General features: G+C 39.7%; 1 protein-coding gene across 3 annotated transcripts in view; it reads right to left on the reverse strand.

Moving 5' to 3' along the window:
• FBXW11 (F-box and WD repeat domain containing 11) overlaps positions 1 to 23,482 on the reverse strand; it is a 90,428-nt gene that overhangs the window by 7,157 nt on the left and 59,789 nt on the right. For all 3 annotated transcript variants that reach the window (XM_036750373.1, XM_036750371.1, XM_036750372.1), the window contains 9 exons: positions 22,509 to 22,734; positions 14,369 to 14,555; positions 13,390 to 13,480; positions 6,512 to 6,649; positions 5,188 to 5,306; positions 3,772 to 4,021; positions 2,664 to 2,782; positions 1,324 to 1,434; positions 655 to 733 (listed from right to left, as the gene is read on the reverse strand). In XM_036750373.1, the coding sequence (XP_036606268.1) occupies positions 655 to 733; positions 1,324 to 1,434; positions 2,664 to 2,782; positions 3,772 to 4,021; positions 5,188 to 5,306; positions 6,512 to 6,649; positions 13,390 to 13,480; positions 14,369 to 14,555; positions 22,509 to 22,734 (1,320 nt within the window). The remainder of the gene's footprint in view (positions 1 to 654; positions 734 to 1,323; positions 1,435 to 2,663; positions 2,783 to 3,771; positions 4,022 to 5,187; positions 5,307 to 6,511; positions 6,650 to 13,389; positions 13,481 to 14,368; positions 14,556 to 22,508; positions 22,735 to 23,482) is intronic.

Genomic DNA, 23,482 nt, shown 5'->3' on the forward strand with positions numbered 1-23,482 from the left:
GGTTTCCTAATCTGTAAGATGAGGATATCATACTAGATGAGGGCTTCTTAACCTGGGGTCAATGGAGGTCCATGGAGGATTTATATCTTTATTTCAATACAAATGATTTCCTTTATAATCCTAAAGGTTTTATGGTATTCATTTAAAAATATGATTCCAAGAAGGGATCCCTAGGCTTCATGCGACTGCCAAAGGACCCATGACACAAAATTGGGTGAGAACTTTTGCACTAAATGGCCTCTGAACTTTACTGCAGAAGCCATCATTCGAATACTTTGCTCTCCATTCCAAGAGCACATTTCCTCAGTCTACTCCACAGCTTTATATTTGTGCCTTACATTTTTAGGCGTTTTGGAAACCTTCCTTCTTGGAAGTAGGCATTCCTACTTTTAAATGGCCAGAAGACTGCCCCAAGCTCAAAGAAGCATTTACAGTTATTCAGTTCCAACTCCAGGGTCAATATACTTTTGGAAGAAGGCTTACTAGAACAGAGATATCAAGTTCTCTCTAATTCGGGTTAACAAAACACATTCATCTGAAGGTACTTTTTAAGGCATGAAAGATTTAAGAACTTTAACTTGTGATGTAAGTTCACCTGCAAACAGACATGTTTCTGCATATGGCCTCAATACATATAAGTGAAAAAATACATACCACCAATGTACGCAAACATAATGTGCTTGCTGGTGCCCGGGGGTCAAGAGCAGCTTGCAAATCCCAAACCTTAATTTTTCTACAACATGAAAATAATGTGAATTAAGATTTTACTGAGTGGAGTTCGTAGCGTTTGCTTTCTAATTTCCAAAGCTGAAGGTAAATGCACATTTTGCATTATACATCAATTTAATACATTTTACTTCGGATGCATGCCTTATTTCTCCACTCTGCTCTTCTCTTCCCCCACCCCTCACCAAATTAAGCTCATTGAAGATAGGGATCATCTTTATTTATTTTAGCATCAGAACAGTGATTTGCACATAGTTGGTGTGTATAGATAAAATCTTCCCAATTTTACTGAAGGAAGTATTATGATCTTTTTCTCTTGACCATCCTACATTTTATCCTGCAGAGGATGGACTATAGAGATGACATTTAGTAGCAACAGCTGCCTTATAAGTCAATAGATAGCTAGGTCTAATTTGGGCTCTACAGGCTCTAATGATGTTATTCTGCCACCCACAGGCCTTCTGGACAGAGAAATGTCATTGGAGTATAAGGAAGAAAAATTACTAGCCAAGAACTTCTAGTTCCTATATTTCTTACAGTTATAAGGTCACCACTGATACAATTTTAACAATATAGTCATTTGTTTTAAACACATACCCATCGTAGGCTCCGCTCACAATCCTCTTGTTATCAAATCTGATGCATCGGACTAATTCTTCATGTCCTTCTAAAACCCTCAAACATGCACCGCACTCAATATCCCATAGCCTTAAATAAGAAATAGAGAGTTATCATGCAAGTGATGCATTTTGTACTAGAATGCTCTGCCTTGTCATCTCATAATACATAATTACAACATACGACATAGAAAGCGCTGCTTGTGGTATATGTTTTAATTATGAGAACTTGTGTTGCACTTGATTCCTGGCTATTCTCATTCTTTCTTTCTTAGTTGCTGGTAAGAGAATGTGGTCAAATATATTCCTAGTGAATTCTGGGTAGGATGGGAAAGGCCTGCACAAGGGGGAGGATCAAGGATCCCTAAAGCCAACCCATATACCAATACCACAAAGTGAAAATTGCTCCTACACCCTTTTTCCCCTCCTTATGGGATACAAAACTCTGCCATCTAGATAGAAGGGGTAGCCCATTCCCCAGAGGCTCCACAGGGGCTCAGTGAAGACTAGATGTAATACAAAAAAACAAGGGAGATGGTTTCCACAGTCCTGACAAGGCCTGCAAGTGAGGCTGAGAGTACTGTCTTTTTCCTGACCTGGACTAAGGAACAAGTTTGTTTCTCAATCGTTGAGAGACATCTAATAGTTAGGTAATGACTTGGGAGATTTAAATGCGGTGGATAAATCCATCCCTCTGTTTTTAATCTGACTTCTCTGGCAAATATTGGTGTTAAGAGGATTTTTATTAAATATTCTTCTAGTTTATATACTATTCACCGATTTTCTAGGCTATCTTTAAAAAAAGAGACAGATTGACACAAATAACCACCAAAAAAAAAAGGGAAAGAATTAGATGACCAAGAATATGGAACATGGCTCCAATGGTCAACTCTAGAGTAACCTTGTCACACTACTAGTCCAGCACTACACCCTTATTACATCTTCAAACCAAAGTTCTTATCACTCTTAGCGTGACCTATTCAGAACGAGCAGCAGCTCAGCACTGACTGGAGTCCAAGAGTACTAACAGAACTAAGCAGCCAAGATGATGATTTTTAACATTTATCCACTGCCAAATACAGAGAGCATCACGTCCACAACGAAAAGCATCATCCCAACATTCAACCTTTAAGTCAAAGTCCACAGAATTTCAGAATCTGTTGTAAATCAAAAAGGTACACAGGAGACCAAAAGCAGTCTTTAAAAACCGAAACACAAGCTTTATTTGCCCTGCAAATCTTGAAGTGTTTCGGGCATGAATCCCAAGTGACCATTATTTATGTATAACAATGAACACGGTAGAGAAACATTTCTACTCACCTAATGGTATTGTCTGAGGACCCACTTACAACTAGTCGATCCCTATACTGAAGGCAGGCAATGCCACGCTTGTGCCCATTCAGAGTACGCACAAATTCACAGGTACTTGTGCTCCAGACCTATGGGACAAATTATACATTTTTAATAACTGAATAAAAACTATTTCCATAGTACTTTAAAAAAAATTACAGTTTCAAAGAACATTTGGTTATAAAACATAATCTAAAAACCTAAAAAACTGGAAGCCTGGAGGACAAGTTGGATGTAGAGAAAGTGCTTTTGCCTGACAGGGATAAAATACTGGTATGGAATACAAAATGAAGCTGTGGAATCTCCATCCCCAGAGAGCATCCAGGAGGGGTTAGACACTCACTTGCCTGAAGGCAAGGATCCCTTCCAGCCCGGGGATTCTTATGTCTTTCCTCCAAAGGCTAACTGACCGCAGACGTACGTGGTTCTTTTTTACGTGTGGGCCCTACCCATTCTTGTCTTTGCTGTCACCGTTTCAGCCTTTTCTTTTCAATGACTCATAACCTTACTTACGTAGAATAATTTTTAATTTATGAAATCATTTGCATAAGACATTCGTACAATAAAGTACTTAAGTTGAAGAGAAATGACAGGGACACAAAGTAACCAAGCTGCCCAAGGCCACTGTACTTGTTCCACATTCCATCTTTTACTCAGCTAAGTGTTTACAGCCCTGTTAGATTCCTCTACTTTCTTATGTATGAATATATCTATATTATATATCCCTTTGTGTGTGTACATCTTTTTGTGTTCATGTGTTTGGCATTTGTGTACATGCAACTCTCCCTCTCTCCCTCCCTCCCTCCCCGCCCCCCCCCCCCCCACACACACACACCAGCCCACCAACAGGACACATTTTCAACAATCGCTGAAAGGTTACTAATGTCACACTTTTTCATCCCTCTCGCCTGTGACTCTAAGAGCACAAAGAGCGAAATGACCAGAAGGGGGCACTCTGAGGATGCTGAAAGAGGGTTTCTCTGTGTACTGCCAATTCCACCCATGTTCCCCTGTCTTAAGTTCCTGAACAATAAATGCATGAAGGTAAATGAAGATTTGTTTTTCCCCTTAAGCTTACTTTAATGGTCCTGTCACCAGAAGCAGAGACAATATACTTGTCATCAAAGTCAACCACGTTAACTGCTGCTCGGTGGCCAACCAATACACGTCGAAGCGTGATATCAGTGGGTGACGCCATGTCCCACACAGCAATGGACCTGTCCTTTGAACAAGTCACCATTAAGCCATTGCTGAAGCGCAGGTGAAGGACTGCCTCATTGTGGTGGATCAATGTATTCAGAACTTCTCCTGTGTTCACATCCCAAACTCTAAAGGGAGAGAAAAATATGATGCTAAGTTGAACTTGTGAAAAACAATTTTTCTTTAAGCTGGACCTATCTCAGTATCAGCAAATGCACGCACACCAAAGTATTTTCTATTTTTAAAAGTTGTACTGATGTCTTTTGTTTTTATATCACATTCATTTTCCCAAATCCTTACTACTCCCATTTCCTAAAATACTCCTACCTCCCTTTTTAAGGAAGGGGAAAAAATGTTGAATAAAATCAACAGACACAGTGACCGAACTTGACAGCACACATAGGTAGGGGACTACTTGCCGATGACTCAAAGATCTGTCTGGGCACCCTGACACTCAAAGTTAAAACAAGTGACATTATAAGCAACTTTCTATTTGACACAATTCTAGAGAAGTGTTGCGATTAGAATGATAGAAGAGAGAGAGGTGGGAAGCAGGTTACTGCTTCCACCATAAAGATCTTTAAACCACAAAGACACTTTCCATCTGACTGGGTTTCCGCAAAGTTACAGTTTCCTTTTTTGAAACCTAGAGGTCCCTTATGTCATTTTATTCCCAACATCTTATTCCCCCAATACTCCTGGCACCCCAATGCTTGGCAGCCTACTTGTATGCCTCCTGATCATCTTTTTTTCTGCTCAGCTAGAGTTGGGGGGAGTGTTCATAGGATTATCCTTAAATCTGAAAGGAACCCAAAAATCACACAGCCATTTTTAAAGATGAGGAAATTAAGTCCTTCAGAAAGGAAGTGACTTTCCCAAGGTCACACAAATGTGACAGATCTAAGACTCAAACCCAGGTTTTATGGTTCTAAATCCAATGTGTTCTTTCCAACCCAGCATGCTGTCTCCCCAGGCCATCTCTTCCTGTAACTGCTTCCCTGACCACAGGGGCCCAGGGCACCAGCTAAACACCAGTTTCACTGCCAAGTAAACAGTGACAGAAGTATCAGGCAGTAGTAGATATAGTCTGAAGGCATAAAAAAGACCAGGTCAGATTCCTGGTAGTGTCAAGAGAAAGAAAAAGCCCTACAAAGCTGCAGAGAGAAGGAAAGCAGCAGGGTGGCCACCAGACAATAGGACCAGGGGAAAAGAGTCCCAAAAGGGAGGCTGAAGGAAGCAAGACACCTTTTCAGACATGCAGATTGGCTCAGCCACGTGGCCTCACTGTGCTCACCTCACTGTGGAGTCTGAGGAGCCAGTTACAATGACCCTCTCGTCATACTGCAGACAAAGGACTGAACCTGTATGTCCTGTTAGTATTTTCAAACATTCCAAACTGGTTTTGTCCCAAATCTGTGGAGATACAAGGCCGATTATGCACAATGTTAGTAAGTCACTCTCTTGACAATGCAATTGCTTCGTAAACCACGGGGCAGACAGCACTTGTACTACCTTATCAGTTAAATGGCACGAGGGAGAGGTATATGACAGTAATTCAAAGAGCATTGCTGACTTTTTGCCAACTGATTAGCAGTCCCGGCTCTCCCTTTAAAGCATCTGTGCCCCTTGCCTTTTTAACTCTTGTACCAACACCAAGGTCAAGAAAGACAAGAGGATATCTAGTCACTTGAAAAGTTATGTGGTTCTATGGTAGAGATGAAATCTTTAGAAGGAACTGACTAGTGAGCAGAAAAGTCAAATATTTAATACAAAGCAATCATGAATATTAAAGAAAAAAATTACTGTTGCATAATTAGTATTTAAATTTGATAATTGCAAATTATTCTTACACAGTCATTAAATATTGCATATCCCTGACAAAAAAAATTATATAAGGCTTTAAAATTCATCAAAAGAACTACACTATTTCTTTAGACAGTCTGGTCTTTCTTCAGATACTTGGAAATCAAGAGATTTTTCTGTCCTTGCTCTCATTTAAAGAACCGCACAGCTCCCCCCAACACACACAAAATAGTTCCACGATCTGTTAAATCTGAAAATGAAGCTTCCAAAAAGACGACCCCAAGTCTGACCTCTAGAATACTGAACACAAAATGAGACATGAATTTGGTCAAATCTCTATCAGGGAAATACATGTTAATGTCACAGTTTTATGTACTTAAAAGTGAATTAAATTTTATAGATAGGTCAACCATTATTTTGCGGCATTACTTGAGTACTTCTCACAAACTGCAAATGCTAATGACATTTTGGCAGAACAGGCAACTAATTCAGTGACTCATTCCAATAGCAACTTATGCTTACTAACACTTTGACCAAAAAAGGTTAAGCGTGACATTTTCTCTGTATTTGACAATGCAGTCTTAAACTCTTAAGTGTGTGTCTGTGTGTCTTTGTCTTTGCAAGTGAGAGGGCGAGGTAATACAAAGGCCTGGATGAGCAACAGAAAAATATCAGTACGTGGCTCTGGTCCAGCCAGATAAAAAACTGCCAGGGATAAAGATACATTAAGTCATTTGGACTAGCGAGAAAAACTGTCATCACATATGAGACATCAAATCAATAACTGCAATTTTAAAAAGACCCAATACACTCACCTTAATAGAGTTATCCCGTAAGCCACTGATAATTTTTTCATCATCATACTGTAAACAGTAGACACCTTTACTATTTTCAGAGCGGCACTGAATTCTCTGCAAGTTATGTCTCCCACACCTCCAATTAGATTCTATAGTCTAGGAAGAAGAGGGTGGAAGATTTTTTATGAGTGAAAAAATTATTCAGTTAAGTTACAGAATTATACCCGACTTCCAGAAATGTCAAACTATGGATCTCCAGGTTGCAGATATAAACAACTACCTATAAGCAAATTCATGCAAACAAACAGTTATTCTCCTCTATTTTTTGCTTAACAAGCAACTATCAGAAGATTTTTGAGGGGTCTTCATTTTATAGCTGAGGAAAAATGGCCCTGAGAATCCAATCCGATTAAAAGAACCTTCTTTCCACCCATAGTATGTATATGTATGCATGTGTATGTGTATATATATATATATATATATACACACATGTATTTTTAAATGAAATAGGCATTTCTGATTGCATGATAGCTAATAAAGTATGATAAAAGACTCAACTATATCCAACACACATGTGAGTGTGTGAAACTACTTTATGTGGGTAGGGATAAGATCCCCTGCCTTTGAGGAAACTGAATCTTACCTGAGGAAACAGGATATGGGGAAGAAAGATAAGCAGTGATACCAGATAGCTTGTGATAAATGGAGTTTATTCTACAGGTTTTTGAGAAGGGTAGTGATATCTGCAAAATCATCCTTTAGAAAGATTAATCTATACAGGATGGTTTTTAATGATCAAAGGGCATGCAAAGTTGTTCTCTTAGGAAAACCTTAGTCTAGTCCACTAGGCCTTGAAATTCTGGGTCTATAAACAAGAACTAAAGCTCATGATGAGGCTATTGCTGAAAAAGTTATTTATCTCCAGTAGTACTGGCTTAACTGTGTTAATTATTATTTGCTGGGGTAGGGATGTAATGCACAAGCTGAGGCCCTATCACACTACCAATAGAACAATGGCGGAAAGCACTCAATGAGAGGCTTTGTTCATATCTTATGGCTGATCTGTAGCGACTCATATTTTACAAGCCACGGGGAAGTCTTCTGAACACTGAAACCAATCCCTGCACTTGAGAGAGGGCTTACTAGCAAGGAGCAGATAAAAGGATGGAATGCAGTAAGAGATCAAGATGAGGAAATTAAGCAAATTCCTATATTCTCCTGAGTCAAAGCATCAAAGACCAATTTCATTATTTAAAGTGATTTTCCAGAATACCCTATGCACTCAGATGCAAATCTGAGCATAAACGTGCTCGCAGAGCTAAGTAGAAATGATTTATAAATTACTTGCTATTTGGGACTCTCCCCATCTCTGTTACCCTCCATTAGGGCAGAGAATTGAGGGCTGACCAGATAAACAATTTTTATGTAGGTCGAAGCCATAAATAATTTTACAAACTAAAACCAGTACTTGGAGATGGTGGAGACAGGGGTGATAAATAATACATTCTATGTCTAGCATTCATGGCAGAAGGGTTACTGTATTCTAACCCAGCTGCCCTCCAAAGGTTTCCTAGCAAGGTCCTTGAAGTTCCCAGCACCATGAGGGCATTGAGCCACAAATGACTATGGATATGCAGAATTAACAGCTGTGTCCTCCACATGATAAGGCAATCCTGGGGAGAGGGTGCAGTTTCTTTCTGTCACTAAGCCATCTTTAAAGGCATGGACCCCTATAAGACCTCACACACAATTAGCTCAAGTAAAAGAAAGAATAAGTAATGGGAGAGGAGAGGAATGGAGAGAAATTTATAAACAGCTGAAAGCTGAACAAAAGGAAGACCACCTTGTCTGTTAGTATGATATGAGGACCCAATGTTCAAGGCTTTCAAGAAGGGAAGAGACAAGCAATCAACCGTCCTAGATAGCTGACAGTTCTACCAGCACAGGGGGTTAAAGAACAGATGAACTCTTAAGGGCCACGTCAACTTTGGAACATCAGAAGGTGGATCAATTTCTAAAATTTTGTAAAAAATTTTGTTTTCGAAAAACTGTACTTCTGACAAACATTGCAGGATTAGATGGCTCATTTCAGGAAGTTCCAAAAAGGTGGCCATTCTTGGTTCCCTGGATCCTCATCAGAGTATGGATTTTTCCCTCTAAGTAGTATTATAGCTCTTCAACTCATCAAGGAATGTGACAATACAGAAGGGAGCTCTGAAAGACCAATCTCCTATAGCAGAAAGCTAGTGACAGACATCATCCCCTGGTAACTTTCAATGACCATTAAAAACCCTGTTCCCATGGTAATTACCATATTGTCAGTTGTTTGACTCTTTCAAGATAACAGTATATGCTTGCAATACTGCTGAAAGAATACTAACAAACATATTCTATTATTGACTAGTCCCACGATGGAGCCCACAACAGTCAAAGAACGTACTTTGGGGTCCTCAAAGTCATGTGCTGGCAGGATACTATAATGCAAGCAGGGTGGGACGTTTTGCTGTTTTTTCTTTTGGAGTGCTTCTCAGCACTAAGACAATCAAGTGCCTTTGAGTCTTGCCTTTGTTTCAATCGAGAGTCTTTGGTTGAACCAAGAGTCTTTGATGACCTGCTTAAGTCACAAGAGTTTGAATCACATGGTTGTGATGTCCTTTGACCCTGAAAAAGCATTTTGCTTTGGGGCTCACTCATTGGAAGAGTGTTCCTGTGATTTTGCCAGATGAGACTCTGGGTAGCCATTAAGGAGCCCCCCACCCCCAGCTTTAAAAACCCAGATGCTGGTGCTTCTCTCTCTGGTAATTATGTATGTATGTAATGCTATGGACAGACAGAAGCTCTGTCTGCTGATTTGTGTTATTTGCTCTGTTTATATAATTTCTGCTTGTAATTTCTATTTGTGTTTTCTCTGAAGTTCAGGGTGCTGACTTAATCCTCTGAACTGTATGTTTAATTAAAGTGAGATTGTAAACCCCTTAAAGCTTAGAAAAGCAGATCAAAGAACCTGTGCTAGCAGCCCTCCTGTGTGCTGGTGTTGTTGGTCTTACACAGCCACAGTAGCTGCAAGTAACATTGTTGTTATAGATACCTAGGTTAGCTAGTATATAAAAGTTGAAAATCATTATTGACTACTTCTCACTGGATGAACTGAATGAAAAAAACAAATAGTTCCAAAAGCTCTTAGGCATCTATACTATTCTCTACCCCATGTGCCTTTTAGGCCAGTGTTGGGACTAAAGTCTAGTAATGCCTAGTCTACATGATCTCTTCTTTCCTTGTTGAGTCAACTAGCCCAAAATAAGAAATGAAGGCAAAACTGTCCATACTAAGTGACCAGATATGATACATCTGTGCTAATACCAACCACAGAGGATATCAGGGCATCTCCGCAGGTATGGACTTTAAATGGAAATAATTTGTCATCTAAGCCAGAGAAGAATGAAATAATGGGTCACATATAGGGACACATTGTAATTCTGTGGACACCTGCCATTTTGCTTAGATATAATGTGATGTGGCTACTGTGGGAGAATATTTCATGTTTTTGAGAACTTGTAAAATCCCCTTACCCTGTGCAAATTTTCAGAATACTGGGAAATAAGCCATGATACACAGAATATACAGCAGCATTTAAATTGGCAACAGAGTGAAAACAGATGTGTGAGTATGGAGAAATAACATTATTTTTAGAAGCCTAAATACAGCTGAGTGGGTGGGCAACTTTCAGCATTTTCTAACCAGGACAATGTTAATACCAAATTTGCAAACCACAAAAAAGCTCCCCACTTTCACCATGTAAAATGTGGCTTACTGAAAGGTGCAAAGCAATGCACTAATATTTCACCTGTGGTCTATATTAAGGACAAAATTTCAAATGGTTAACTAATCTGGACAAAAAAGGTGGGGGGCAAGGACCAGAAAGAAGATGAATGGGAGAAGATTTTGACTCTTGTGCCAAAAAAAGAAAAGAAAAAAATTAGGTTCAAGAGGTCATTGACTTGTGTGATTAAATTAAGAGTCAAAACTCCCCCTAGAATGCTGAAAGAATCTGGGTCCCAGGGAAGAAAATGGCTGCCACCTTCAGAGAATGTCCTAAGGTTTTTGGAAAAATTCATTAGGATTCAGAGGCCCTGAGCATCCATCATGAGTGACAGGAAATTATCAGTGATAAGCAGAAATGTTAGAATGCAGAAAGGCTAAGAATTGGTGCTTGGTGTCCATATTCTTCAATTCCTCACATATTTGGTTTGAAGGAATCAATATTCAGTTTGACCAAAGGATCATGGAATAGCAGAGCTGGAAAGAGCCCAGGTGACCATCTACACAAACCCCATTCATGTCCCAAATAAATGAGAGTTGGTCATGATGGAAAACACCAACCCTCTACTATAGCCTTAAAAGTAAGCTGGTTTCCAATGGGTTGATGTAGGGAAGGAATTCCAGAGCTAAGATGGACCTGGACCATTGTCCTTCCTCCCTCACCCCAATGAACTGAGGCTGGGAAACATGAGAGAATTTTGAGAAATTTACCAAGCTGAAAAACCAATATAAAGCAAATATGCAACCAAAATAAATAATATAAAACAGAATGAACAAATAACAGAGGGAGCCAAATCAAAATGCTTCTACATTTTTCGAGTATTTTCTTTTCTGTTTGAACTAAAATTTAGCCGGTTCATTTAAATACAAACCTCTTATTCAACCAAGGCATCAAGGAAGTTAAAAATTCATATGGTTTAGAAAAAGACACTTAATATGACTTATAGGCAGGAAACAGACTATACTTTTAACTTCCAATGTTTTGCTTTCTCCATCTCTTATGCATTTTGAACTGATTTTGAAAAAGAACAAATAACAAGTCTTAGAAGGTGATTCTCACAGTCTTATGGCCCATGGAACAGTTGGGTCTGTCTGTCTCTCCCCGTCTGTTTATCTCTCACATACATAAATACACACATGCAAACAAACACAATATCACTTGCCCAAATGCCACTTGTCTGAACAAAACAGCCTAGTAAAAATATTAAGAACAACACTGCCTTCATTTTAACACAAATAAGGGGCATTATATGTGTGTAGAGTTATCTGAGAAACCAAAACAGAGAAATTATCACTAATTCTATAAGAGAACCACCCCAAAACCACCTGGAGTCACTTTATGGACCCACTTTGTGGACCACCGGTGGTTGTCCCCAGACGATACTTTAAGAACCACTGGGCTAGACCACCATGCTGGTCTGGAGTTCTGTGCAAAGAGGAAATAAGTCAAATTGGGCTCTACACATAGCCTGGTCTCACCTCACATCTTGATACTGTTTCCTCTGGTAACTCTAAAATGTTATTTCAACCTGTAGAAAGCTCATGGAGCTCAGAGCTTCAGAGCCAGTGACATCTGTCAATCCTGCTTACATGAAAAAATGGGGTGGGCCTATGTTGTACTTGAGGTGGGGGGGACTTACTAGCAGTCAAATCGCCAAGCTAATCTAAAGATTTTTCCAGAGAATTTCTGCAGTGATTGGCTTTGACCATCGCTCTTATCATAACAAATATGGCAATTAAAAAAAAATTCAAACAAAATCTGGAAAATCCTCATAAAGACTGCTTAAGGAAACAGCATTCTAAAAGGGCAAAAAATACTGTTTCTAATGAAAGTGCACACCTTTCATAGACAGAAAATGGCTGTCAACTGCAACAAAGGGGGAGGAAGGTAGGAAAGGGGGACCTGCTGAATCAACCAAAGATGAAAAGTTATCATTCATGTCTTGGCCAATAATACTGTTGGTGCTTCTTTGCTAGGTTTGACCTTGAAACCAGATGAATTCTTAAATTTTACTACTGACATAGTAAAGGTTTATAAACATTTAACCCCCGTTTAAAAGTTACTTTATAATTGATCACTAAAGTGGCAAAATATTCAAGACAAGGATTTGTATCTTAAATAATTTTATTCCAGACACACTCATATTTACCGTAACGGAATGATTCCATTAGTTCACATCTGCCTTAAAAACCTCAAAAACACATGTTACTCCATTAATGAATTTTGGCCCAATAACTTTTATGTCCATCACCTGGGGGAGAGGATTACTTCACATTTGGGAAACTGAGCATAACTTTATGGGTGATACTGCATTGCCTGACTAAGGCCAAGCTTTTCTGCCAGGGAGGAAATGCTGAAAGAACCCTGACCTGCCAAGAACACATGTGAACAAGTTAATGAGAAAAGGCTGTACACTTCTTTCCCAGTTCAAGGAAACGAGCTAAATAATAAAAACCTACCTAATTAGAACACATGAGCAATATCAAACGTCTTCAATGTTTCATGTCAAGTTTACAGAGTCTTACCACTTTGGGTAAATTATGCTCAAATAACTGAAAGGTCTATGTGTTATGAGCACTCTTTAAAACCTACTTTGCAATTGCTTGAAATCACATTTGAGTCATTTCCATGAAAAAAAAAAAGAGAGAAATTTAAAGAAGAAGCTGTGACTTTTTCCTCTGGCTCATGAAAAACCACTCCATTACATGAATGGCCTGGAAATTTAAAATTATGTTCTTACCTAGAAAAGGCACACCCGGGAAAATCTGATTTTGTGGAACATTACCAAATGTGAAGAAACAGTTGATTCTGTAAAGCCTGTCACAGCTTATGAAAGCAAAATCAAAAATCACTTTGCATTACAGAAATGCTAAATTATCTTTTTATAAAAGGGATGCCACTCTGAGGACTGGTGGCATACCACACTATGTTGGACACATTTTATTGACAAGCCTGAATAAGCTAGCTGCTATCTCCATAATTATAACATAACACACAATAAAATACATCAAAGAAACTATTTGCAAACAGGATACTAACAACCCATAAAGCAGGGGGAAGAAAATCACAGAATTACCTCTATATCCTGGATTATCTTTGGGTATAGTGACCTATAAAATGAATTGGGAGGGCCATCTGTGGGTCTGTTTTTAAACAGGTACTGATCCCTGGTAAATAAACAAAATAGATATTACATTTTTTTGCACACAACAGAATCAAGTTACTAGAGTCTTATTCATATTCATATTAGCATTTTCATAAAGTTGTTAGCACACTATTCTAACAATTACAAAGCAGATTTAAAAAAAAAACAACTTGCAAACTAATTATTTTTACACACAGAACCCTCGGAAAAAATTCCTCTTCCTTTTTTCTGAGTTTACCTATTCCACGAATACACTGACCAAGACTTCAGCCCTAATTACCTTTTTGAATCAGAGACTATAAAAATTGCTGTGTAGATCGGTGTACCTGGCTGCTAACTTAGTGATATTACTTCAGGCAAGGGAAATGTGTAAATTACCCAACCAAACTCTGGCTTTTTGTGCTTAACTGGGCAAAGGATTTAAAATCCACTGATAAACCCAAGGCCTAACACAAACCAATAATTTCTCCCTCCACATCTGTTCCCACAATTCTTCCCCAATTCTGAACCAAAACCAGTAAGTTACAAAATGTAGCGATCTGGTTTCTGCTTCTTTGCCCTAACTTTGAGAAAGGGGTGCTGCTGATTTCTCTGCCCTAAAATAGTAAGCAAAGCACATCATCAGTGTCTATAAAGAGCTAAATAACTCAAAGTTGGCTCTTTTATCCAAATAATACTAAATATAAAGACTAACTGAAAGGCAAATGAATTTCAAGAGTTAAAAAAAAAATTGATGAAAGTATACCCTAACCCCAACTATTACCTTTGCTAATTCACAATTTCACTTTGCTCAAACAAGACATCCAATTTTACAGATATTTTCTTACAGATATTTCTACATACAGAGTAGCATGTAGGCAATGTTTACTCAGGACCCAAATTTAAAAGTCTTTGTTGCAGAAAAACTTACCATGCTCTTCTTTCTGAAAGTCCCTTCCAGAGTGGATCAGTCCGTACCATCCTTTCAATCAATTTCTTCCAAAGCATTCCTTCAGAGATCACGCGCTGCCATTCTTTACACACCAATTCTGCTGCACACAGAGATCTAGCATCCAGGTAAGAAAGGATGTTTTCTGCTATGTGATCTAAGCCTTGCTCTGCAGAAAACAAGAAGGGACATAAATGTGTCAGTTTTGTTTGTTTTTAGTAATGATGACTAAAAACTTGGGTGCATTAGTTGCATGTTCTCGTAGTTAAAAAAAAAAAGGATAAATAAACAGGGCTCAAATTACAATGGAGGAACAATACCAGAAGCCTATTACTGGAGGGAAGGAGGCCAGAGTTAGGGCAAGGAGTGAAGAAGGGAAACCTTCTTTCATACTTGAATATGAATTGATGGTGACTGCTACATGGGTGAGCATTAAGACAGCAGGCCAGTTGTGATCACTACTTAGCAAATTTTTTAAAATGTTTATTGAATGTTAATTATGTCAATCTCTTAACCTTCAAGGTGTGATCTCTATCCTCAAGGAGTTTAAATCTAATTGCAGAGATAAGGCATAGCAAAGGAAAAGATTAAAAAAAAAATCTAAGAGTTATAAAGTAGTAGCTGGTTCTGTACAATGCAAATTTGTACTTGCCGCTGTGTAGTTTGTCAAGGTTTTCTCTAGGATAGTCTTTCCTAGTACCAAAGTCAGTATTTGGGAAGGTAAAGCTTTGGACAGCAACTTCCATATTAAGTGCTTTCCTAAAGAGCAACCCACGCGTTTGACTATGCCCATCATTCACTTCCTTCACTAGTGTGAGCATGTTATTACGGCATGGTCCTTTCCTGCCACTTCTACATCATTGATTCTATCCTTAATGGTAAGAGCCAAGTCCAAGCAGAAGATCCCCTGTACTCCACCTCTACACTAGCAGTCCTAAAAGCATGGTCCACAGCAACTCTTCTGGAGGTCCATAAGGACAAAAGAATTTTAAAATAATACTACAAATAACAATAGCCACAACCCCATAACCAAAAACTCTTGGGGATGGGGTGGAGAGGAGAATCTTCGATAATTTTTAAGAGTATAAATGGGTCCTGAGACCAAAAAGTTTGAGAGGCATTACTCTACTCTTCCGGGGAAGGCCAGGAAGTGGAAAGACCTTTTTTCTTCTGACTTCCCTCCTTACCCTCATCTTGCCTCAGGCCATCCCAGAAGCTATCCAAGCTGCTGCAGTGCTCACAGGGCTTGGAGAGATGGGAATCACCAATTTAATTCCTTCTAGTAAGAAGGACCACCGGGTACAAAAATCATCTGAGCTGCTAATATAACCCAAGAACACTCGTACCTTAGCTCACCCCTTAGGACTTCCAAGCTTGCCATGTGCCCTGCAGCTAAACTCCTTTTGTATGTTTTCTCTCCCGTTTAGAGAAGGGAGCTTCTGGAGAGCAGGGGCTTTCTGGGCTTTTACTATTCTTATCCTCAGAGCTTGGCACGTGGTAAGTACTTAACAAATACTTTTTCATTCCTTCATTCATTAATACCTAAGGAGCACAAAACTATAAGGAAAGCCAGCCAAGATGTCTGGGTAGTTGAAATCCCTCAATGCTGTTCTACCTCGCCTTAATGCCAGTTCTTAAATTTAGATTGGTTAAAAACACTACCCCAAATCTCCCTCTACCTTGGTTGGGGGGGAGCGGGGGTTGTTTTTACAATCTCATTCTGGCTCCCCCTCCCCTTTTTTGGGAGGGGGAAGGCAAAGCAATTGGGGTTAAGTGACTTGCCCAATGCCACAAAACTGGTGTAGTGTCTGAGGCCAGATCTGAACTCAAGTCCTCCTGACTCCAGGGCTGATGCTCTATTCACTGCACTGCCTAGCTGCCCCTCCTCTCCTCTTTTATCATCAAGGCTTTTCACTGTGGCAAACCAGGAATCTGAAGGTGGAAAAACGATGCCTTAACTCACAGTATTTGCTACTCTCCACTTCAATGGATTTTTTCTAGAAGTGATGTCCTTCAATTACATTTGCTTTGAGTCTTGCCCCTTCAGATCTCAGTGATTCCTATAAGCCTGTATTTATCTTTTGAAAAACTACTTACCTTGCACTGGAATTTCAAGCTCACTTTGGTAAGAATACTGTGTGCATATATACTAAATGTATTCTTTAAGTACTGTTTCTGACCTTTATTATTTTCTCTTGAAAATGACTGGACTTCTCTTCCACTGTGATGTATTTTCTATGTCACGCATCCTTTGCACTTATGGCTTTATATCTAGATATTTTCTCCCTGTCCCTCAAAATTTCATTTTCAACAGGCTTGTGGTTCTTCAAACATGTTCTCCCCAGACTCTGTCCCTTGCCCAGGAAGCCCAATGTTCTGCAACTGAAAACTAATGGTCCAGAAAAGAAAAACCTATCCTTTCCGCACCCTACTATGTGCCAGACACTGTACTAAACACTGGAGATACAAAGAAAGGTCAATGACAGTCCTTGCTTTCAAAGAGCTCACAGTCTAATGGGGGCGGTAACATGTGAACAATTATATACGAAAAAGCTATATACAGCATAAATTGAAAATAATCAACAGAGGGAAGGCACTAGAATGAAAAGGGATCCAGAAAGGCTTCCTGTGAGACTTTGGTTAAAACTTGAAGGAAGCCAGAGAAACCAGACATCAAAGATGAGGAGGGAGAGAGCTTTCTAGGCACGGGAGACAGTCAAAGAAGATGCCCAAAGTCAGGAGACAGACTGTCCTGTGTGCAGATCAGCAAGGAGGCCAGTGTCACTACACCAAAGAGTACATGGTGAAAAGTAAGGTATAAGAGGACTGGAAAGGTGGTGGCAGCTTATGAAGGGCTTCAAACTCCAAACAGAGGATTTTTTATTTGAACCTGGAGATTATAGGGAATTATGGGAGTTTATTGAGTACGGAAGTCACATGGTCAGACCTGTGCTTTAGGAAAATCCCTTTGATAGCTGAGTGGAGGATTAGAATGGAGTGAAGAGAGACTTGTAGAAGGCAGAGCCACCAGCAGACAACTGAAATAGTGCAGGTGATGAGGGCCTGCCCCATATGGTGGCAGTGTCAGAAAGAAGGGGGCTTACGTAGAGATGGCAAGGGAAGGGAAGGTAAACTCAACTATTATTCAATTTTGTCTTTTTATTCTAAGTGCTTAGAAGAGAGCGCTTGGAACAGAGAGAGCACTTAATGTTTGTTGAATGAATGAATGACCAACTAGCCCACAGAACAGTAAAATGAATCCTGCTACCCCTCTTGTCTGTCCTATGTCGTGCTGGGCATTGATGTCCTTTCCTCTCCCTCCTCAACCCTTGGCAATCTGGATTCCAAGCTTATCATTCAACTGAAATTACTCTCTCTCAAATTATCCGGGATCTCTCAGCTGCCAAACCTCATGTTCTTTTCTTGGTCTTCATTGTTCTTGACCTTTCCACTGTATTTGATACTGTGGACCAGCAAGTAGGGATTACTTCATTATTTGTATTTGCATCCCCAGTGCCTGAAACATAGTAGGCCCTTGCTGATGAATACTCCCCACCCCTGCTCCAAACAAATGTAGGCTTATGGGAGATAATTTCTAGTCTAAGGGGGAAGAGGGCAAGGGTGACAAGGGCATTCTTCAAAACAAAATAAGACCAAATTTTTCAAAATACATGAATTGGGTATTGACTCAATTGATGACATTTGGAAATAGTAAGGCTATCTATATAGCTAAGGGAATTAGTGGCATTTTTCCTGCCAAATCTATTGGGTGGTTTGTTTGTTTTTTGCAGCTTTCATAAACTACATTTAATTTGCAGACATCTAATGCCTGTAGAGACTCCGCAAAACAGTTTTTAAAAAGGCATAAGACATAAAGTAACTTTATGAAGCTGTACCATGACATACCATTGCATAAAAACTTACATTAAATATGATAAGAAAAGAAAAAATCGGTACTTGCATTTCTCTGTTCAGCTCCAATAGTTTACTCATGGAACATTCACCACTGAAATGGCATTAACTGCTCAGCATTCTACTTTTGGGGGCAACATGTTAGGTGGATAGGTGGGAAGAAACTGTGGGAAAATGGCTGAAATCTGTTCCATCTGAAAGGTTGCATGTAGCAGACTCCCTGGGTCAAAAAGGTGACTTCCCACACTAGATGAAGAGATTTTTGTTCCATTAGTAGGTCATATCACACAGAACTGAGCAGAAAGAAGGAGTTCCTGGGTGAGAAAAGACCATACTAGCAAGGAGTCAAGTGGTACTGCTTTTTACTGCCTTCTTGGAGTGGAGTCTGTATCCCTTCATATGGGAACAAAATATTTCTCTTTGGGGTAGGGTAGAAACCACCCAGTCTTTCCCATCTTGGGAAACCTTCAAGGCCCATGGATCTAACCAAAGGGGCCTGGGAGCACTGCAGCCATTGTGTTCTCTTGGATTCATTCAGTCTTGTGGAGTGGGGTTGTGCCCCAGGTGGGCAGTGCCCAATTTGCCTGTAATAAAAACCCTTTGAGGTGCTAAAATGAAGCACTTTCCTAAGTAACAACATCTGGCACTCATTACTGTGTCATTCTTTTTTTTCCCCCCAAGGCAACAAGATGACAGCATCATGGCCTGGGAAAATGAAGCAGTAATACCATGTAAGATGCTGAAGAAGTGCTGCTGTTGTTGATTACTGGCACCAGATGAAGGTTTGGAAGAATTTCAATAATAAATTAAAACAATTAAAATGCAAAGATTTCAAAGCTTAATATGTAAATAACACTGTGTCAAAATGAAACTCAAATGGGTAATGTCAGTTCAATGCCCTTGACTAAAGCTAGGTATAAAGCAGCTGCTTGGATCACACAATTACAAAAAAATTTATTATTTTAGAAACACATTTCAAAGAACTTTGGTGGAATGCTGCACTGCAGAAAGCAGCTTCAAAGACACCCTCTGCCCTCCCTGCCCCGTGCCTCAGTCCCCCCCCTTTCTCAGACATTTTAAAAGGCATCTTGGTATAGTCATCTTGCTGTGAAATTCAAAATTGGGAACACTCTAAACTTAACATAAATGCGTTCAAATAGCAACATTCTATTGTTAGATCCATCTAAACCTGGAATAAATTAACCCAAGAATTAAGGCAAAGCATAAAGGTACTCGAGCCAAAAACCCCACCATTTCTATCAAATAACAAGTACAAACGGTTGAGAATCATCATCGAAAACACACCAACATACCTCTCTGAAGCTGCAATAAATCAGTATGGAAAATACTAGGCAAGCAATTACAAACAGCCTAGCAATAAATCTCATTACCTTTGGAGAACCAGGTGTTTCTTTCCTCCACTAACTGGCCCTGGACCCTGCCCCCTCCCACTGCTCTGACTCTTCCATATCTCCTACTCCCCCTAGCTCCATCCTGTCTTAAGCAGAGCCCTGACATCTGCTTTCTATCCCTCCTCTGGGTTCAGGCAGCAGGATAAGACAGTGGCTAGGTGGGTCAGTAACTTCAAGATCCTTTCTTTGCTGATATACCTTTGCTACCTTCGCTGATAAACACAAATTGAGTAATTTGTGTGCAAAACCTTATCACCTCTATTTAAAGTATAATCTGCCACTATTTCAAATGGCATACATTTTTCTTTTAACAACAGTTCTTGCTAACCACAAACTTAGCCTGCAGAAATTGACATTGCAGACTAAACATTTACCATGATTTTAAGAAAAGCATACCATAATTATCACTTTTCCACCAAACCAAAAGGGAGCCAGAGACCACAAACATTTTCCATTTTCCCTGTACTGACAGGTATGATATTCAGACCGAGCATTAACAAGCCAAAGCTATGAAGATCATTTATATAAAATTAATCGTTTTCACAATAAAAAGTCTAGGTTTCATATCCATTTCAATAAACTTTAAATTCAAGTTTGAGATTGTCAGTAAAATCTAAAAATCACAGTGGGATAAAGATTAGCAAATCCCCCAACACGATGTTAAACACAAATATGAACAAACCCATGGACACATTTTTCCCCCTAATATTTTTAAGGCATGGTCTTGTACCAGGGCCAAAACTGTACTAAAGAAATAGTGCCAGTTTTAATCCAAGTCTACCAGACACTAAACGATCAACTTGGCCAGCTTGTCCTCCACAATTAGATACATATGTGCGCTATATATTGATGTATATACATACATATATCTTCAGATCAAATCCTATTAAAACAAATACCATTACAACAAAAACATCTGCATAATGAAATGATTTCCAATCCTTATCCAAAGGCCCATTTATTTCCAGTATTCAATACCACAAAATTCCAGTTCAACAAAAGAATTTGGAACTTGACCTGTGTGCAATGACATTTACTATATTTATATACATAACCACAGGTTCATCAATGCTGTGTCTCTCTTAGCTAGAAACAATCCCTGAGAGAACGGGAGAAGGGACCACCTCTAAACCTATACTGTCCACACACTAGGCTAACCTAGGCTAACCGCAACACTGCCACCTCGTGGAGGCTTAATAAATGCAGTGCTGCTCAGCTGACATCCCGAAAGGCTAGGTTAGATCTGAACCAAAATCTGGGAAAGCAAAACAACATAACTTTGCCCGATGTAGGAAGAGGCACAACCTTGAACAACAGCAGGCCCTTCTGGCATCAAATTCAACCAAACCTCTACCTTCTACTTATAGTGGGAGGGAGGGGAGAGGGCCGCCGTGGAGGGAAAAGGTCATAGTGTGCTTTTTCCAGGGAAGGAAGAAATGTGGCAGGTAACATGTTTTAACAAAAGGAGCAAAGAGAATTTTTTTGCTCCAAGCACCCCAGCTGCTTAAACACCTTATACTGAAGTCTGTTAGAAGGACAAAGGGTTTGGAAATCCAAGAGCCAGCATATTGTGAGGCAAGCCAGAGTTAGGGCCTGCAAGGGTCCCAGAAGCCTACTGAAAAGAGCCTTGTTCTAGCACTTGTGCTCAGTGCCCTGGGGCCCAGAGTCCAGGAGTCCTAGTGATCTCAGGGAGTTAGACTATCCACACGTCCAAGTGGACTCTAAATATACCAATTTGCATTTATAATGGTGTGAAAGCATGGAGCTAGCCATAATAACGCTGTCTTTGCCTAGTTGCTTTACTGCCCCCAAACTTGATATGGATGCTGCAGGCCTACTTTATGCACAGACCCATACCACCACTGTCCTCAACATTTCAGCCTGTAACATCCTCCTCTTAGCCACTGCAGAACTAGAATCAAAGAGACCCTAATCAAAGTGAACTCAATAAAGCAAAGAAGGTTTGAGGAGTAAGTGCACACAAGTTCACTGGAGCCCTTATCAAGGAAGCTCTTGAACTTTTACATGGAAATAAGCATTCTGAACTTTGGGGTCACTTGGAGAAGTCCAAAGAAGCAAATGAGAGAGACCACACTAAAACACAGCTTTTAAGCCCAAATTCTGATGTAGTTCACCTGGAGACATCAAGACTTAAGTGCATGTGTTTGCAAATGGGTCTGTTTTCACTGCTGTGAAAAATATCTCCCAAGGCCTATTTGCAATTTGCAAATACCTGTACTTAGTCTTACCAAAGCTGCCTGCAGCCTTGTGAGATTAAATGACTTGCTCATCATTAAGCTACTAATGTTTCCAGGGCAGGGCCACTAGGTGGCGCAAAAATGCCAGGCCTGGAGTCAGAGAGACATCTTCCTGAGTTCAAATTTGGTCTCGGACACTCTACTAGCTGTGTGACCTGGGCAAGTCACTTAACCCTGTTTCCTCATTTGTAAAATGAACTGGAGAAGGAAATGGTAAACCACTTCAGTATCTTTGCCAAGAAAACCCTAAACAGGGCCACCAAGAGTTGGACACAACAATAACAAATAATTACTGAATGTTTCTGGGGCAAGAACTCTGGCATCCAATATTACATAGTTCATAGTTGATCATACGTTAATCACAGATAAAATTACCTAAAACACACCTATGTATTGTGCTTGATTAACTTTCTCTAATTTTTCACATATTAAACTACAAATGCAAACTGCATTAAAACAACTGGGAAAGTTTTTTAACACTAACACAGTGCAAAACACAGAACTCCACCGCCTGGTTCTTAAAGAGACAAACATATTTACCTGGTAAAGCAGTGATGAAGTCCCGCTGCAACATGGGCTTCAGGTAAGAGTTAATATGTCCATGCTGATAATGACACATTCGTGAAATCAGATGCTCCACAAATTCAACCTGATCTGATTCAGACCACTGGTCAAAATACTTAATACACAAGTCCTTTTCTTTTTGGTAATTTCCTTCGGATGGTCGCTTCCTGGAGACTATCACAGATGATGTTCCATTACTTATCTAGTTCAGAAAAACAAAAATCAGTGTGGTGAGTAAACTGCCAGTTAAGTTTAAAGCAACTTTTCTCATATGCTCTAAATTATTTCAAAGAACAGGCAAACACATACACACCCATCCCTCAACTTACTGAAATAAATAGAGTGTCCAAAAGTTTGTGAGGAAAATCTACAAATCCAGAGCTGGGATACCATGAATACTTATATAGCAGCTTCAAGTGAATGGATCAAAAAGCATGTGAGTGCTCACTAAGCGCAGGAAGGTGGTAAACCAGATGTCCCTGCCTACAAGCAGGCTATATTTTAAAAGGGGGAAACAATAGAGAGGGGAGTGGTGGCAAGGGAGAGGCCCTTGGGTGCACAGACCAAAGGAGAATAGATCAACAAATCCCATCCAGGAATAATGAGAGGACAGTTTTCCACAACTGGAGGGAGCGGTGAGGTGTGGCAGTGGAGGGATGAGGCGGGGTGCAGGTGGGTGGAAAGGAGGTATGACTGGGGCTTTCCTGAAAATGTTCTGGGATGGAAAGTGGCCAAAGCAGGACTTCTGGTACAGAAAAATAGGAAAAACGAGACCTTTTCTTCCGTGTTTTTAATACAAAAGTGTCATAATAATGTAATAAATTCAATTACACATGATTTATTTATAAGCTCAAAAGCAAATTTTAGATAAGTAATGATCAAACTGGGAATAATAAACCTCAAAATGCTGCCATCGGAAGCAGATGTGATGGTAGTGGTTGGTTATGAAA

This window comes from Trichosurus vulpecula, chromosome 3, assembly GCF_011100635.1.
Source record: "Trichosurus vulpecula isolate mTriVul1 chromosome 3, mTriVul1.pri, whole genome shotgun sequence".
In the NCBI taxonomy this organism is placed as follows: domain Eukaryota; kingdom Metazoa; phylum Chordata; class Mammalia; order Diprotodontia; family Phalangeridae; genus Trichosurus; species Trichosurus vulpecula.